The sequence below is a fragment of the Topomyia yanbarensis genome, chromosome 1, assembly GCF_030247195.1.
Source record: "Topomyia yanbarensis strain Yona2022 chromosome 1, ASM3024719v1, whole genome shotgun sequence".
Classification (NCBI taxonomy): Eukaryota; Metazoa; Arthropoda; class Insecta; order Diptera; family Culicidae; genus Topomyia; species Topomyia yanbarensis.
This window is the reverse complement of record NC_080670.1, coordinates 4,276,335-4,295,170: the sequence shown is the minus strand read 5'-3', so window position 1 is coordinate 4,295,170 and position 18,836 is coordinate 4,276,335. Positions and strand designations below refer to the sequence as shown.

At 38.8% G+C, this 18,836-nt stretch overlaps 1 protein-coding gene across 4 annotated transcripts in view; it reads right to left on the bottom strand.

Annotated features, from left to right (window-relative positions):
* The window catches only part of LOC131676670 (segmentation protein cap'n'collar), a 130,979-nt gene that overhangs the window by 82,280 nt on the left and 29,863 nt on the right, over window positions 1-18,836 (bottom strand). For 3 of the 4 annotated variants that reach the window (XM_058955907.1, XM_058955906.1, XM_058955905.1), the window contains 2 exons: window positions 15,445-15,615; window positions 15,263-15,335 (listed from right to left, as the gene is read on the bottom strand). In XM_058955907.1, coding sequence (XP_058811890.1) covers window positions 15,263-15,335; window positions 15,445-15,615 — 244 coding nt within the window. Of the gene's footprint in view, window positions 1-15,262; window positions 15,336-15,444; window positions 15,616-15,721; window positions 15,957-18,836 lie in introns of those variants that run through there. The other variant, XM_058955908.1, reaches the window with a different exon arrangement.

Here is an 18,836-nt window from a genome sequence, read left to right as displayed (position 1 = left end):
TATCAAGGTGTCATTAGAAAGTTGAGAAAATTTCCTACAGAATTATTTACAAATACATTTTAGTCAAGAGTACTAAGTTACTTTTTACTAGTAAAGCAAAAAGTCACTTAGTAAGGCCGAGGAAAACTATCTGTTTTTCACGGTCCTTCTCCTTTACATTTGATATAGAATAATAAATAATAATGGTTTTTATAACTCTTTATTACTGTAATTCTCAACATCAAAATCGTCCCTCTTTTAAAAATAGAAAAGTGGACCCCTAGTTTTAGTATATCTTGAAATTTTAAATCCCCTAGTTTTGAGTAAAACTGGTACAGTAAAACTATTGTCAAATAAACAGATTTCATGTTCGTTATTTTCTAGCGCACGTGGGGTCCCAAAACTAGTTCCCTTGAAAATGTTGGGGTTGAGAAACAATAGCCAACAAAATCGATACAGCAAAACAAATTTATGGTGATCGTAGTAGGTGTGTCATTTGCATTGCTGGTTAATTGTTTTTATCTTTATCTTTTAATGCCAATTACAATTCTCCTAACCGAATTACAATTGTCTCCAATTGCATGGAATAGGTAGCCGAAGTAAATCTAAATTGATATGCTTTTTGAATAAATAAGATAAATAAAAATTTTACTAAGAGTTTGCTCAGGAACACAAGTTGGGTCTCCGATTTTTTTGGAGCTAGCGTCAATCCGGCGCTAAATTAGTCCTGTCACTAAGTTAGTGTCGGATTCTGATAAGACGAATTCGAAACGCAATTTTCATAACAAACCAAAAAAAAAAATAAATTTTGGCTGGCAGCGCTGCTCCAGTGCAAACAAATCATGTTAAACGCAAAGTGGACGGATATTTGGTTGAATGCCTTTTGCATTATTACTATTTAACCGAAAAGATTGTTTGCCTGAACGGGTCAATTGGCCGAATCTCATTTGACCGAATTACACATTGCCTAATGCCAGTTGGTCAAATACATGTTGATCGAATTGGCAAAATGGGTCAGTTGGCCGAATTGGTCGATTGTTCGAATGCCATTTGGCGCACTTGCCATGTGCCCAAAAAGGTCGTTTAACCGGATACCAGTTGACCAAACGAATCAACTGACCGAATACCATATGACTCATTTGGTAGATTGCCGGTAGACCGAACGCTTTTTGATCGACAGACCGAATGGGTCGTTTGACCGGATTGGTCATTTGTCCGACTGCCGTTAGACCGAAAGAGTAGTTTACTGCCGTTATGCCCGTTCCATGTTTTAGGAGATTCCCGTTACACAAGGGAAAATTATGCATGTAATGGTAGTTTAGTCCCATACCAATTAGTAGAACGGATAACTTGGCCGAGTATGTAATTTGGCGGACTGCCAAATGGCCAAAAATTTGTTCGTTTAGATGAGCGTAATATTAAAGCACGAGAAAAAAAATGCTAAGCTTGATAGTTAATATCATTTGACCGGACAGATCAATTGACCCAATACCAACCAATTTCCATTTGTCCTGAGGGATCGTTTGACCGAGCTGGTCAATGGATCGAATATCAGTTTTTCTTACCGAAAGGGCAGTTTTTCCGAATACTAATTGATCAAACAATTCAGTTTATCAATGCAATTTGACTGAATGCCATTCGATTGAATGACATTTGGTCGAATATTTGTCGGTCGAAAAGTTAATATAGACCGAACGGGTCGTTTGGCCCAATAGGTTAATTGGCCGAAAGGGTCACTGATCCGACTGCCATTTGGCCGATCGAATCATTTGGCTAAACACTGTTGAACCGAATATTTGGTCGAAAGCATTACTTGGACGAATGCCATTATTTCGTAAGGATAGTTTAACCGAATAACACTAACAAAGAAATACAGTCTGTCCAGTAAGAGCATGATCGACTATACGTTCTGTCGTTGATTTTTATTACAAAATTAGGTATGTTTATTTAAAGTTATTTATCGACACTTTGATGCTTTAACCTCATATTAGGACGTATTATTACCTCCTGCCTCAATTATGGCCTGGTATTTTCGAGACAAACTTTTCAAGAGATTTTCGGCATACTCCTTACAACTGCTCAAACCAATGGGGTTGGCAAAGCTGTATTATTATGCAACATGAGGCCAAATTAAAGTATTTTAGAAAACTTTTCTTAACAGCATTTTGCTTTGAAATGGCATTTAGTATCATATTATACAAGAAAATTATATTTGTCTGGCTAATTCTATGAAATTTAGAAGCATACTGAAAGTTGTTGTTAAAAATACGTTTTTACGGGCAGCAATTACAATTTGCTCAATTTTCGGGATTACGTCAAAACTCATAAAATAGTTTTTGTTAAATTTCATTTTTTAACAAAACTTTATTCGTTTTTTTTTTTTTTTTGAAAAATTTTGCCAAAAATATTCACACAGAGGAATTAATTTGCTACAACTCACTACGATATAGTTTTGCTGTACAAGTAGTTATTTTCGAACAATATTTTTTGAAAGCAGTGCATACAAGATTTCATACGCCCTTTTAAAATAATACTTTCAAATAAAATTGGTTCATTTGCCAGTGGAAAATACTTAGTCTCCCATACAGATGACATGTAGTATTTGATTAAAATACTAAAAAGAATTTCATCAGAATTCTAAGCAGGAGTGCTTCAAAATCCCGAACAGAATTACGCCAAATTACTGCCTAGAATTGCTTTAGAATATTACAAAAAATTTAACTAGGATTCTGTTGGATTTTTTAGCAAATTTCCATGATAATTATTAGCAGAATTCCTTTAGAATCCTAGCAAGTTTTCCTCCTAGATACTTTTGGAAGTATTCCCTCGACATCCAAAGAAGAATTCGACCAGATACCCAAGAGAGTACCAGGGTCCGACGTTATGGTTTGTAGAGCGATTTATACAGAACCGCTGCTTTTTATAAAAAAGTTGTCAAAATAGGTAAACAGATAAACGACACATGGTTCTTCAACTTCAATAAGACCGTACGTACCATTACAATTTTAATAAAAAAAATGATGTCATCCCCCCTTAGAAATCGAAATGAGCAAATGATTTGTTTTTTTTAATAATCGAGATGAAAACACTTTGATGTGGTTTGAATACAATCTATACAAACGGGAGTTACGGAACATTTCTGCAATAAAAATTATATCAACGGTGCAGAAAACGAACTGTTAACTTAAACTAGATAATTATACGGACTTCTATCAGCGAATTGGTTCTTATTTATTTCTTCTGATGCTACTCGGGTGAGCGCGACGTTCGACAAAACCATGGATTCGGTCCAACATCAAAGGAATCGGACTAACGAAAGATGTTTGTCGGATGGGTTTTTTGTTCGCAGGAGTAGATCAAAACAAACTTGTTGACAAAACTTACCGCTGGATTGTCAAACAAACGTCTTGTGGATTGCCTAATTTTCACTGTTGACCTGTTGTAACATCTAGTAAGTCGAACCGCTTCAGGAATGTATTTCTCCATATATATTTTCATAAAACAAAAAAGAACAGCCACTATCACCTACTCTGCTTTAAATGATAGGAACACTTTTTCTAACTGTTGGATAATATGCTCTATTAAATTAGCTTCTTGTCCTGCTAGCAGCTGACAACAGCAATCACAAGTGCCACAATCAGCTCCATCGGACAACAATAACAACCACTTATCAAAGCCCACTGCGATTAAAACCATTCTCGATCACGGCCCATTCATCCACCGAATGAACACCGCTTCTCCGCCAACAACAATTTTGTGCACGATCACGATCGAACACGTTACGCGTCCATAATGGCTTCCGCGATATTTGCACTTTCTTTACCATTGTATCCGATTTCGAAACATTTTTACTCTGCCCTTGCGCTAATTTTTCAATCGGATATAATTTAACTTCCGATTTACCAGCTTTTTTAGCCCGAAAATGGATAAACTTTATTAACTTTTTTCATCTCAAACTAGCAGCTTTCTTTTTTCACTGCACTACGGTAGAACACACCATACCGCGCAGAACAAACAAAGCTTCCGGATGATAAAGGCGATCGAGACCGCGATAAGTAAACGCACTATAAACACTTTGAGAAATCGATGCAAACCAGCGATCCGTGATATAACTAGTGCGGAAATTATGGTGTTCGTTAATCCGGACCCGGGCTAAGTTTATTGTCTTGGGAAGGCTAATTCGAAAAATTGAACCGTACCGAAACGCGGCCGCTGATGAACTGAACGAAGAGAAGCTAAAATGTTTACTCTTTGCACTCGCACTCAGACGTAGGCACGAGAGCGAAACGCGATCGGCTGCAAAGCGGCGCGAGAGCAAATGTGAACCATTTAGTCTTATATACCAATCGACTCAGCTCGACGATTTGGGACAATGTCTGTGTGTGTGTGTATGTAACGGACAAATTCTCATTCGTGTTTCTCAGCAATGGCTGAACCGATCTTATCCAAACCAATTTTAAATGAAAGAACTAAAAAACAGTATGAACGCTATTAATTTGTTTTTGATTCTGATGTTTAGTTTCCAAGATATGAATGTTTGAATGCGTAAAAATGGCGTTTTTTGCAGTTTTTTTAAATTATCTGCCGAAATTGACGATATAGATTAACAAATTATATGTTTTTAGACAGCTTTAACGAATACCTTTCGAACAAGCTATGGATTGTTGAAATCGGACTATTATCAAAAGAGATATTTAACATTAAATGCGGACGAAAGATTTTTATCATTTCCCATTGCCAGAAATACGACCAAAAACATGTAATCTATTATTAACGCCAAAACGGCTTATTTTACGTCAATAGTATCTTCGGAGAATTTAATGGAGATAATTTGCCCTTTCTTTTGGTATTGTGCTTTTGCTGATTAATCCCCCTATGAGTGAGATATTTTCACAAATTTTCTTGGAAGTGATTATATCGAAATGATGTCTTCAGCACATTTGTAGCTCCTATTTTTGCGAATAACTTTACTGAAGACTTCAAATATATATTTTGAATACTTTAAAAGTTATGGCTTGTTGTTAGTGGATTACTCTTTATCGCCTAATAATTGTTCAATATAGTAATAATCCATTGAAATAAGCTAAACATTATTTCGATAAAACAAATTTTGTATTTCATTTTACTATTTACAACCGCTAGAAATAATCACCGAACACTTCCAAGTTGTCTGAAAGGAACTTGATAACTTATCAGTACAAAAATGTTCATTTGTGCGAACCTTCTGACTGCAATTTTTATAACTTATAACCATCGGATCGATCTGAAACATATCGGAAAATGAAAAGCGAAATAAATAACTCTAAGCAACGGCGTAGCCAAGAGAAGGTTTTGGGGTTTAACACCATACAACCCCTCCCCCCCCACCACACCCAAAAAAAAATATTGGATTGAAATTGAAAATTTATTGATGCAGACTGATTAAATTCAATATTACAATAACAATTATCTGATCCGTAGATTGATAACCTGTTGTTGTACACGTCATGAGGACTTTTGATAAATGGTCGGAATGGGGTCCTGATATGTAACTGATCTATTGGTCTTGATTTCACAGTTGTCTAATAGCATCAATATCAAATTCCTGCCTGAAAACAATCCAATAGAAAATTCCAGAGTTCTGTAATCAATCATAATCCTCAGATTTATTTTCAAATTGAGCTCGCTTTTGTAGAGATGTACTGTAATAAGGGTCTTTATTTAATAGGAAGCGAAGTTAAAATTGATTTAATGTCTATGAAACATAGAACTGCTCACCAAAAAAATGCATAACTTTCAACATTTGCTAAAAATGTTTTTGCCTTTCTCATTCACTCTAAAATTCGTCAATCTAATCCCGACCCGGAGAGCCGAGTGTCATATGGTCGGTGTTAAGTCAGACCGGACTAAGTCGCAAAACATCAAAAAATGAGTTAATGATAGCACTGGATAAAGAATTTCTTCATCTACATTCCACTTTTACCGGATTTGAAATATGAAACAATAAACAAGAATTATGGCAAAAATTATTTTCCAATTATAATGTAAAGGATGCTGCGATTCAAACTTTAAACGCGTTTTTCTCGAAATCAATGCACTGTCACTTAGTCCGGTCTGACCTAACACCGACCATATGCCAATCGACTGAGTTCGTCGAGATCGGAAAATGTCTGTGTGTGTATGTGTGTATGTGGAAAAAATGTGACCTCTGTTTCTCAGAGATGGCTGGACCGATTTGCACAAAGTTAGTCTCAAATGAAAAGTACAACCTTCCCATCGGCTGCTATTGAATTTTTTTATTGATTGGACTTCCGGTTGCGGAGTTACGAGTTGAAGAGTGTAATCACACAGCAAATTCCCATATAAACTGAAATGAAAAATTTTCAAAATCAATTTTTTTTTTTTTTTTTTTTTTTCGAGAGTTGTCCTACTGGAGCTGTAGAGCTAGGTTCTCGGAAGGGCTCCCCGTCAGAATCACATACTACAATTTGCAGACGAGACAGGCAATGTCGCCCAATAAAACACTGCAATAGGCCAATTGTAGCGGGCCGTGATTCTGAATGTGATATTCTTTGTACGGTTCAGGCATGTGCGGGCGTAGGGACTCGGAATCGCGTGTATCATCGCGAAGGGCTCGAATATTTGTACGTTAATGTGCTCGATCGCGTGTGCGTTTGTATGTCGCGTGTGCTAACGTGTAACTTCGCGTGCATAAATTCTATTTCATAGCCGTGTGCCTTTTGCATATTCGCGTGTGTTCTAGAATGATCGCGCGCGGACCGTGAATCTGATACTTAATTTTTGTGTACGGTTCAGATTCCAGAAGGAAGTTGGCTCTTCCATATCATTAGAGATCCCAATCATGTCGTCGTAGAACGCGTGGTATAGTGGATATGAGCTTTATTTTTTTTTTGATTGGTCCAACTGAATGTATGGACCTAAATTGCTAGAATAAAGGTTAAAGATTTCCAGACGTGACCGATTCATGATCGCGCATTTGCGGGTTGGCGTTTGAGATCGCGTTTGTAACTTCGTAAGTACTAAAACGTTCACACAATTGCCGCAGTGTTATCAAGTTTACGCGATCGCGGGCATAGGTGTGCGTAGATGATCGCGAAGGGCTTAAGCGTTCGTATGTTGACGTGTTTGTCCCGTGTGCTCGCGTGTATGTGACTTCGCGTGTATAAATTCGATTTTGAAACCCTGCGGCGATTTATATATTCGCGGACCGTCATTCTGATCTTTAGTTTTCGGTGTACGGATCACATTCTGACAGGGAGAGAGTTACCCCATATCACTAGAGTTTCCGGTCATGTCGCCATGGAACGTTTTGTCTAGTGGATGTGGTAGTTATTTTTCAATTTTATTATTTTTTTAATAATTAACAAGGACCTAGATTGTTTGTACCGAGGATAGATACTTCCGGACGATCCCGATTCATGATGGCGCGAGCGCGGGAGTTTGTAGGTTGACACTTGAGATCGTGTTGGTAAGTTTATGAGTGCTGAGATTTTCACCTTATCACCGGGGTGTAATCATGTTTGCGAGTTCGTAGGTTGCTTGGAAAATCGCGAGGGGCTCTAACGTTTGTGCGTTGACGTGATTTTGTAACGTGTGTTCTTGAATGGTTGCGCGAACCGTGAGTCTGATATTAAATTTTCAGTGCGCGGTTTGAATTCTGGCAGAAAGTGGGATCGTTTATATCGATAGGGTTCCCGGTCATGTCGCCATGAGACGTGTTGTCTAATAGATATGAGCGTATTTTCTTAATTGGTCCAGCTGAAGGCATGGACCTAGGCTTCTAGGATCAAGGATAGACTTTCGGACGTGACCGATTCGTAATCGCGTGCACGATGGCATTTTTGTAGGTTCCCGCTGAGACCGCGTTTGAGAATGTGTGAGTGTTAAGACGTTCACTATCACCATCGTTGTTGATTCAGCTGAAGGCGGGTGTAGAATGGCAGTATAGGACTCGAAAAGAAGAAATAAAAGACAATATATGAAAGACGTAGTAGATTAGATAGGTACAAGATACAGCTGAAGTTATGATCATCACATGAGACATACATTAGTACTTCAAACACTACTAATACTTGAATAGCCAATCACCACACATAGCACATCCTTTCTCAATTATCTATTTGTTACTGGTTGATTGTTGGTTATGAGCTGGTGAATAGAGGAAAGGTATAGAACAGACAAAAGGCTCATATCAGCCCTCCCGGCCTCCTCGACACACCACTATCGGGGCGTATTGTAATCAACATCTTGAAGCGGGCTTCTTATATAAATCAAATCCTCAGTAGTCGTAATGTTTGGTGGATTATTAACATGAGAACTAATTAACCTCTAGTAGTAGAACTTGGTGCAAATAAAAACTAAAAAGAGCGAAGGTCCTTATATTTAGATAACTCTATTGAATATATTGTGGCTTGATGATGTTTACAATACCGTCAATCCCATCAACCTGCGAGAGGGGAAAAATTTTCAAAATCAAATTTGTATTTTTAATGCCAAATGACTTTAAAATGCATGAAACATTGAGATGTTTGACAAAAATTGACTTCTTTGGACTTTGGTACATTTTTGTCTTTCTCATATAGAAAGGTTATGCAATCACTCTAAAAATCGACAATCATACCGGCCCAGAGGGAGTATGCAGTGAGAGGTTGCTACTTTAAAATTAAAACTAGTTTAAAATTTCTTAACAAGTTGAAAATTTTCGGCAGGATCTGGACCTCCCGGACCTTTCTCCATGATCCGCCGCTGGTTTCAAGCGATGTTTCAGTATCACATAGTATCTCAAGATCGTGGCTGTCGATCCATTGTGCAAATCGTACTGAACATGTAATATTCATTTCCACCATTGTATTGAACATAACCAGCCATGGAATCGTAGTCTGGACAAATGAGACAAGCACAATTGCACCACTAGGTGGATTAAGACAGGTTTTTATTTTGGGAATGCGTCGAGTTGAGACGAAAACGTAATATGATTAATAACGAGGATAACACTTTCCGAATGTAGAGAGAAATTTATGAAAAATAACGATTTCCATTCGATTCTAGCAGGTTCTGATCGATTTTGATGAGCATTTGATTTTTGTTGTATGACCAATTATATGTATAGGTCAAATGTTTAAAATCAGTAATTTAAGGTCAAGATAGCATCATTTTGAAACCGCCAACTTCGGAGGTTTAGTATCTTCGATGAGTTTTACAAACGTTAAATAGCGCATCATTTGATAAAATAATTTTGACGGTATATCGTCCAAGAAGTATTTATGATGAATTTTCTCAGGTTAATATTCATGACCACAATAAAGTCTCAACAAATTCGCTAAAGACACGAACTCTGTTACTATTTTTTGAAAAATTAATTCTGCATAATTTTAAAAATTCAAAAATGACGGTTTCGGAATTATGCCGTTTGGACAGTATGATCGATTTTCACCGGACCCCCACCAAACCGAACTTCTGGCTACGCCGCTGATTTCAAGTAAGTAGAAACAAAGTCGTTCTACACTCGTTCACAAGAAACTTTTTCGAATGCTGAATATCTATCATAATACATTGAAACCCCGATTTTAGCAGCCAAATATGAACATATGTTTGATGGGCTCTAGCAGACGAACAAGACTGAATTCGACTAAATCCTTTCTTGAGCATGTTTTCCTTATCATGAAGATGGAAATATGCAAAAATGAAAAATTCATCATAATCAGAAATAGTTATCAGACTACATCAAGGGACGGGAAGAATATTTTACCAGCTTCAGTTTATTATAAAGAAAAAAAAATTGCCCGCTTTAGTCAATGTCTCCATTTTGTCAGCCTAAAATAAGGCATGAGACTTATAAAAATGGGTCTTTATTGTATGTATTATTCACTGTGTTTCACATTAATAGGTACATTTAATTTTTGGAGTTATAAGAGTTATAATAAGAGTTATAAGAAATGTCTCATCACACTGTTAAGTGGATTAAAAGCGTTTTTATTAGATGAATATGCAAACATACGACTTCTCAAGAACTTGATAGAAATATATGATGTCTTATGAAAAATCAAAGAAGCCTTATGGAAAATCAAATCATAGCAAACCGATTCGTTAAAATAAAAGCAGTTTCATAAGATAATATGGTATGCGGTTGATCCTATTCTGCAGAATATCTGCTAAGAAGGGCGCTTTCAAGAGATTCCGCCATGTTCGCAGGGTGTCCAGGTCAATAAGTAGACACCGACTTTCGTAGCTGGGTAACCGATGCAGATCAAGCAGTGGTAGCCTTCGAATCTAATAAATCTGCGATTCGATTCTTTTCGCACTGTAGATAGGGCTCCACACTACGGAGTTGAATTCAATAGTTGGGCAGACCAATGTATAGTAACATAGACGTCGGCGAAGTCTCTAGCTATGCGCATTATGAGGCCCAGCGTTTGGGATGCTTTACCGACAATGAACGAGAAGTTTTGTTTGAAAGTGAGTTCGACATTCAGGATAACTCCAAGTTCTTTACGGTGGGTGACGCGATCGATTTAAACTTCCTCCAAGGTGTACTTGAAGCGAATGGGTTACTTTTTTCTTGTAACTGTAAGCATTTACTGAGGTTGACGATCGATCCATTTAAATCACACCAAGCTGCGGAGCTGTCCAATTGTTTTAGTAGGAAATGAGCATAAGCAATCGAATGAATCTGCGAATACATTTTCAGGTCATTCGCAAAGGACAGGCAAGGTCCTTCCCAAAGGTGGTTTACGTCATTGAAATACAATAAAAAAATTACCGGTCTAAGATGACTTCCCTGTGGAATACCGGATGTAGCTTTAAACATATCTCACTGCAAAATTCTAGTCTCAGCAATTTGGCAACGGTTTTAGCGTGGTTAATCTTGTTGAAAGCTGCCGACAGATCAGTGTAAATAACATCCGTTTGATTCCGTTCCGCCATGCTCATAAGTGATGAATGAGGTAAGACAACAAATTTGTAGTGGTCAAGCGTCCGAGCATGAAACCATGTTGGTATTGCTTGCAGTGAGTGAAAAAAAGGTTCCATTATGATAAGTTCATTCAGCTTTGAAACGGCGCAATGATATGTGATGCTACGGTAGTTAGCGATGTCATTTTGCCTTTTTTATATACTAGAAACATGCGCGTATTTCCAGCATGAGGGAAAAATCCCCTTCGATAAAGACAGTTGGAAAATGTGATGAAGGGGGGGGGGGGGGCAGCAAACGATCGATATGATGCTTCAAAAGAATGTATTCCATCGGGTCCCGGTTTATGGGGTGACTTCAACTGGCGGGCCACTTGGGTAATCATTGCATCGTTCACATTCATTTGACCAAAACTCTATGTTTGCAAAGGTACGTTTCTGGCGGAGGCGGTAACATGCTCAGAAGGTAAAATTTCAACCTTCTAAAGCACTGACGACAGATTTTATTCATTCAGAATCATCGTCGACGGGAGAGCAGACGCTTTACGTAGCTCGTTGATATATCTCCAAAAAGACTTTGGATGCGATTTAAGTTTGCGTTGAACATTGTTTTTATGATGCGAGTAACAACGTTTGCTTACTTTTTTGTACTCGATGTTAAACCTCACATAATAGTTTCTGAGTGACTATTTGCGAGTCTTAGAGGGACACTGAAACAGTTGACTCGCCGTTTCTACTGGAGTATTCTTCCAAGTTTTCTCAATTGCTGTCATTAGAGCATCGTTATTACGTTTCGAATAGCATTGGTGTCTTTCTCAACAACAATATTTTACATTAAAAAGTCGAGTGGATTGACGAAAGAAGCCACATTTTCTTAGTCCAAAAATACTTCAAATTATGGTGACACCACGGTTGCATGCTTTTTGTCTACCTTATCTTGGTACTGAATCTTGGATAAAGCAAATGTCAATGCCTGGTAGCTCGTTTTTGATCCACGACAAAACTTTCAACTGTAAAAACTCCAGTTAGACTTCCTGGTTGATTTTTGGTTGTACCAAATCACAACCGAATCCGGTTGTTGCGTCTTATATCCTCGCTGGGATTAATGGAATCAAGATTTTTTCGGATTATCCTATCATTTTGATGGTTAAATTTGCGGCTTGCATCGAATAATTTCTCATTAGAATAGATACAGATGACGGCAGAATAATCTGCGTACCAACTCTATAGCGTTTTGTATCCTTCCAGTCTCATTTTTTTTTCGTTGCCCCAGAAAGAAGCTGTTGTTGTCGATGTTTCTGTGGATATAAACCAAGATCTTTTTCACCAAAGTTTGGACCGCCTTACGTGACAGATTGTAGTCCTTAGCATTGCGGTTCATGGATCGGGCCGAATTGCAACGTATTTTATTGACCACAGCTTTAATCAATACCTTTGTTCTTACAGAACGAGACCGCTTCACTTTCATCTTGCATTCCTTTCACGCATCGTCAGACAAATTTTCGATTTACACCGAGCAGCTACGTTATGTCTCCAACGGACTTCTGTTTCGTTAATAGTTCCCACACTGCACAGCGCTTGGATTCCTGAAATTTCACAATATCACTATGCAATTATTACATTCTTTTATCCCAGAAAAAAAGATTTCCACATACACTTGAATTTAATTTTTTTCCAGCGTTTTGTTATTGAATTTTGACAGATCAAAACAGTGCGGCCGTTTTAAAAAGCCACCCTGTACAGTGAAAATTCGTCACGTAACCTACGTAACTACAAATCGCTTGCCGGATGAGCAATTTTAAGATCTCAAACGGGAGCCGAAAATGGACTTGACGGTTAAACATTCCTGTCTAGTGTGTTGCCTGTAGTCCCTTGACTTAGGTTTAGTCATGATACAACAAGATTTGATTTGCGTGTAAATTGACATTTAAATTCTTTTAAATTCTAAATATAACAGTTTTTTTGTATTCGAAAACATATTTTTATTATTGTCTAATCTACTAACTTAAAGTGAATTCATTTATTTAATTTTTTAACACGACGAAAATTGACTTTTTCGACGCCAGCGAAAACCACCACCACACGTGATCCACATAACCGTAGAATTTGAAGAACAACAGCGAATGGCACACAACTCGATGAAAGTCTAATTTCTCCCTTTTTTCGAGCGGATTGAGACCAAGGTTTCTACACCCATGTTTTGTTCCCATCAGCCCGGTCCAATCGGATCCGTGCACCCCGGCGAGTGACGTTGATAGATGGTTTCAGCGGATCACCTATCACAGGTCGAAAGCGCAAGAGGGTATGATGGGGGGACGGTTAGGTCGGTTAGAAAACTCATTAACCATTATCATCGCAGGCGATCCAACGGCGGCGGCACGCGGTGCGGCGGCAACTCAGGTCGGCTTCCTCTGGCACACGGTTCGGTCGGTATTATTATTATTATTTAGAAATAGGAGAAAAATCCCAACCTAAAATGTAACAGCAGGGGCAGCGCGGGAGAAAGAAAAAAAACCGAAGCAAAACCGCCAACCAGCAGCGAAACATGGCTGAGAATTATTAGCGATGTAGTGTAACAGTTTTCCATGATGGGGGCGATATCATCTTTGTTTTTTTTTTTTTTTTGGTTTCGTTGTTGGTGCCCATGTTTGGCTTATGCCATCATCAGCACTGTTCAGCTTCGCAACCGGGAAGGTACGATAAGCATCTTTAACATTATGTTTTTTTTTGCGCTGCTCTTTCTCTTTCATTTTCTTGCACCACAATCAAGATACGAAACAAAAATGAATAATTAGTGTTCGCTCGGTGGATTTACGTTTATTTTATTTTATTTGTTCGGAAACGGCTTAGCCTTTAGTAATTTGTAAAACAAAGGATTAACCCGGGGGGCTCGGTCTCATGCAGTTTTTCGCTGCTTTCTTTCATTTGAAACGGTGCTGTTGTTCACAGCCTGCACGGACTAATTTTGGGGGTTTATAAATATGATGAAGTGAGATTTTTTGACGGTGCAATACCACCGTCGGATGAGGTGGGATTGAAATTTGATACAAAATTTACAATGCATGCTTTTGTAAATTGATTTCATTTGTGTATAATAAGAAAACAAAGGTCCCAGTTGACTTCCTTGTGAGTAGTCAAACATTATTTGAGTGAACCATATCGGCGCTTGTGTTACCCAAAGATTTTAGCCTAAATTTATCCATTCTACGGTAGGGTAGATTCCCAAAGATTCCTATCAATCAAAACCTTTGCGCTCTCACTCTCACCTGCTGTTTGATTCGGTTGTGTTCGAGTGGTGGTCGGACACATAACAGCCGCCAGTATCAATGCCACGAATTATAACGTATTTTTGATGATATCTGAGGAGCAAGATCGTAGCAGGGAGACAGATTAAAAATCTTCTCTTTCAAGCACGGAACGCTAGATACGCGAATACACGTGTGCGGTTCCATGAGGTGCCCAAAGAGGGGACAGACGAGGCAGATTTCGAGAAGAGCAGCTCAGCGGTTTGCCTTAATTGCATGTCTTGAAAGACGGCGAGATATCACAGTTTTATGTACACACATATAATACACGCACATGGAGAAGTAAAAACGAGCATAAAATGTGAAATAACCTTGTCATGATTTGATTATTTTTCAAATGCGAGGAAACTTTTGCCCCCATAATTCATCATCGCCATCGCGGAAGACTTGAACCTGGAGAATAGGGTTCGTAACAGCGTGCACTGATTGGTTCGATGAGTTGATTCACAAGGTGAGCTCGAGCAGGGGGATAGGATCGATATGTGTCGGTTCAGAGTCGGTTGGTGTCACGCGGCGAAGTTTTGATTGGATCACAGAAGGATATAGTATGGGAAAGTAAGTCGGATCGTCAAGCTGAGCTCAGGCAAATGTACGGGGAAAATCAAAGGCTAGGAAGACAGCAGAGCTGTTCGATTATTCCGTGAAAAAGTTCAATATCTGCTCACAATGGGATACTAATAATTAATGAATCCATTGGTGGTGCCGAGAGCAAACCTAATCATTTACGGTTAGGAATGTCCAAATGTTGTTTGAGGATTGGCTGTCCAAAATCGCATTCATCAATCTGATGACTGTTCCTAACTATGTACTTGAAGACTAATGGCCTCGCCTAGATTGCGTCATTCGAAGAACTCAAACAGTTGTGAACCAGTACCGACTATGTCGACAGACTTTGCAACCGATTCTTAGAGTACCACAAAAGCAAGTGGACAATCGGGTAGTAAGCCCGAGTCCCAAGTTTCCGCAACGAAATGAAGTTTCAAAGCTTCCCTTAAAACCCCTACCCACTGCACACAATTCTGCTCCAACTGAAAAGTTGCACACAAGAGTATACTAAAACCTGTACTCACCCGTCTCGGTATCAATTGTATACGACAGTCCAGCCCACGGATCTTCATCAGCTTCCTGCTTATCATCTTTCTTCTATAATTCAACCAGACCGAAAAAAGAAGAAGAAAAACCGTCTCAATCTATTTCACAACAATATGGCTATATTATTGGCTCGTAAACCGCACTGAACCAGTCTCCTCACCTTATCTTCATCGTCCTTGATCTCCAGCAGTACTTTAAGTTTCTCCAGCTCATCGGAACTGTTGGCACCTCCCTTGGCTGTGCCACTTCCGGCCGCCACAGCGGTCGGGGCCGTCAAGGTAAATCCCAAGTCTACGTCCTGCTTCCACAGCACCTCGATCAGATCCATTTCCTACAACGAAAGCGCAAACAAACAACAAATTTAACATCATCCACTGACAGCACTAGAAAACGTAAATAACAATATTATATGACGACAGAGCAATCGATCAGCGAACCTCTTCACTAGGACACATTTGTTTCACTGACTCGATGAATAAATTGCAATGGTACTCCGGAAAACTGTCACAAATTATCAAAATCAAAATCGCACGGCAACGACCATAGTAGGCAATCTGAAAAATCTAAACACGAATATTTCCTTTTTCGTCCACAACACGATACCACTGTTGAATTGCCAGCGCCTACTACGGTTGTTACGGTGTGCTAGAAGCGTGTGCTATTCACCGCTGCCGTAGAGTGGGCCATATCTAGTGTGACTGATTTTTTGTTCTCGCAAAAACAATTAAAGCACAGAGGAGATAAGCTGTTATCACTCGTCTCGGTGCTGCTCTCGCCAGGGCTGATAGCGGCACGACCGTCGAGCTGATAAGACAGCAAATACGATGGGAATGTAGGAATATTTTCAAATTGGGGCTTTTGAGTCAACTCTAGGCAATGGTTTGAATGCAAGATTGAATGCAACGGTGCGAACTCACTCTGTAGTGGTGTAATACTTTTCTCGTGGTGAGATCCAGTACAAGTGTTTCGATGCAAGATAATGCCTTATTTTATGTCATATTTGTGCACCTATCACGTTCTTTGACAATACTAATAATACTAGTTATGACCTAAAGATGGGTTTGGGTAAAACCAATTAAAAGTAAAGGTGACGATATTTTCCGACTGTTTCGCGACGGAAGCCATTTGCATGTGAACGACAATAAAAATCTTATTTCCATGAACTGAACTGATTCTCACTGTTCACAATAAATGTGTGGGCTTGAAATAGGATTCTGTAAACGTTGTGTTCAAAATCAGACTATGAACAAGATGAACAATATTTAGCAAAGATCGTGGAGAAAGCTTGATCGATTATCATCGAGAAGATAATCCCATGTCGTACCGTGAGAATTGAAGCTCTTCTCGGTGCCGGGGAAATTTCACAATATCACAAAGTTACCGTTGCCTAACCTGCACTGAGTTAAGTCCCTGGTTGAAATGATGAGATACTTGGATTTTTTTGTGTTTTTCTGGAAGCAGGAAACTCCTTGTTTGATCTCAACAGTCTAAAATCTGGAGCTGTTTACTTCGAATTTGTGTCAGCGCTTCTTCGAGCTGTTAAGTATTCTGCAAGTGTGCTTAGAGCGTCTTTTAAGGAAATGCTTCAAATTCGTTATGCATTTACGCAGGGAATGGTAATGGATTATGAGAACTCTCCCAACAATAAGCACATCCTCTCGATTCTCTGCGAACTTTTCACCGGGTCTTGTGTTTATTACAAAACATGATGCACGATACAAACAGCCAAACAGGGAGTCGAGCCGTCTTGAATAAAACGTTATTAGGCAAAGCAGGTCCCCCGATACGGGTTTGAAGCGACATACAAAACAGGCAACCCCGAGCTTCAGCAGATCCACGCTAAACCATCGAATCGGTAATCACACCGTCGATCTCTACTTTGTGAGCAGGTATGTAGATACGGAGTTCTATATAAAATATATAAGTTTTATCAAAAAGTGAAGAGTGCTATATTAATAGGTGCTATCAATCCTGTGAACTATTCATCGCTTACAAATACGTAAAACACGGCGAAGGATTTTCCGATCTCGCTGAATGCTCGTTACCAGTGTAGTACCTCTCGGCTGTAGTGGCAGCTTGCAAAATCTAACCAGCTAAGCTTGGTTTTAAGCTCGCAGCTGCAAATTCCTTGCCAGATCATTAGTTTCTGGACCAATTTGGTAGCCCTATATTTGCTGACACTGTTGCTAACATTAACAAAAACCGAAACTTTCAACAATTCAATTTTACCAGCACAGGCCCATTGTGTGAAGTTGACCGGGGTAGCTCCCGCCACGGATAAGTCATAAAATAAGTAGGAATAAGTGTGACATTTCCATGTAGGTACACACTAAATTATTGTTCGAAAATCGACCAGAAAAAGAAAGCCAATGTAACAGAAGGGCGCAAAAATGAGACTTTGCCATGGGCACCAGGAGACCACGCTACTGCTTTGCAAATACCCCCCCCCCCCCTTAATTATCAGCTGTATAATATTTGCTACTATTACTATCGATTTGTCATTTGTATCATTATTTTGAGGAAAGAATAATTTGGTAGATTGATGTCTTTCTCAACGGAATCTATGCTCTTCTACGTGAACCAATTGAAACTAATTTTAGCGTAGAGCACCAACGCCAAATCCTTCCAAAATGTGGAGGGCTACCATGCTTCTCATATAGAGGTAGCAACCTCTTCTACAATACTCAAATCGGTGATCTGTTTCCGCATTTATAGTACCACCCAAGTAACCAATAAGCATTATAACGTAGGCTAATATCTGCATTAGATCTACATATAAAGCAGTCTTAAAGAGCCGCCAAGCCATACATCCTAATATAATGCCATTATTATGCCAGAAAAAGCAAAATATAGGGCTACTAGTGTGCAGAAACTGACAGATCGTTTGTGCAGTACTAATGCTATTGTATAACACCAGTGCACAAATGTCATGCTATTAGAAAGCTTGACTTGACTGTCATTTTCCGCAATATGGTTTTTCAACATTTTTCTTTGGATTCCTTTTCGGTATGATGAACGAAAAGGAAAAATATAAAAATACTGTTGGAAACAGTAATTGACTCCCTAATCCCCTCTAATGCATTGTAATTTATATCCTTATCGGGATTTCATTCTAATACGATATGATTAATGTTTCATGAAAATTATCTTTAGTAAGTCTCGAACAGAGGTACCTTGCCTTGTCCTTCACGGCAAGTGCGTAGCTTTTGCTCTCTAGGCTATATAGCATATGTTTGAATGAAATTAAATATGCCGAATATCGAATCTTCAAGAGAAGTTGCATAACGAATAAATCCACAGCATTATATTGGCTTTATATTTGCTACATAGCGGCACTAAATGGACATGTAAAGCTTACATACATTAAAGATCCTTGAAGCATGTACGCCTTATATCAGCTTTATATACGTATACAGAGCAAGCGATAATGCTATATTTCGACTGTGCATGTATGGATTAATGATGCTAATATTAATCTTTATTCAGTGCTGCGAAAATTCAAGATCAGTTACTTATTTCAGCTTGTATTTACCGAAACCAACATTCATAGAC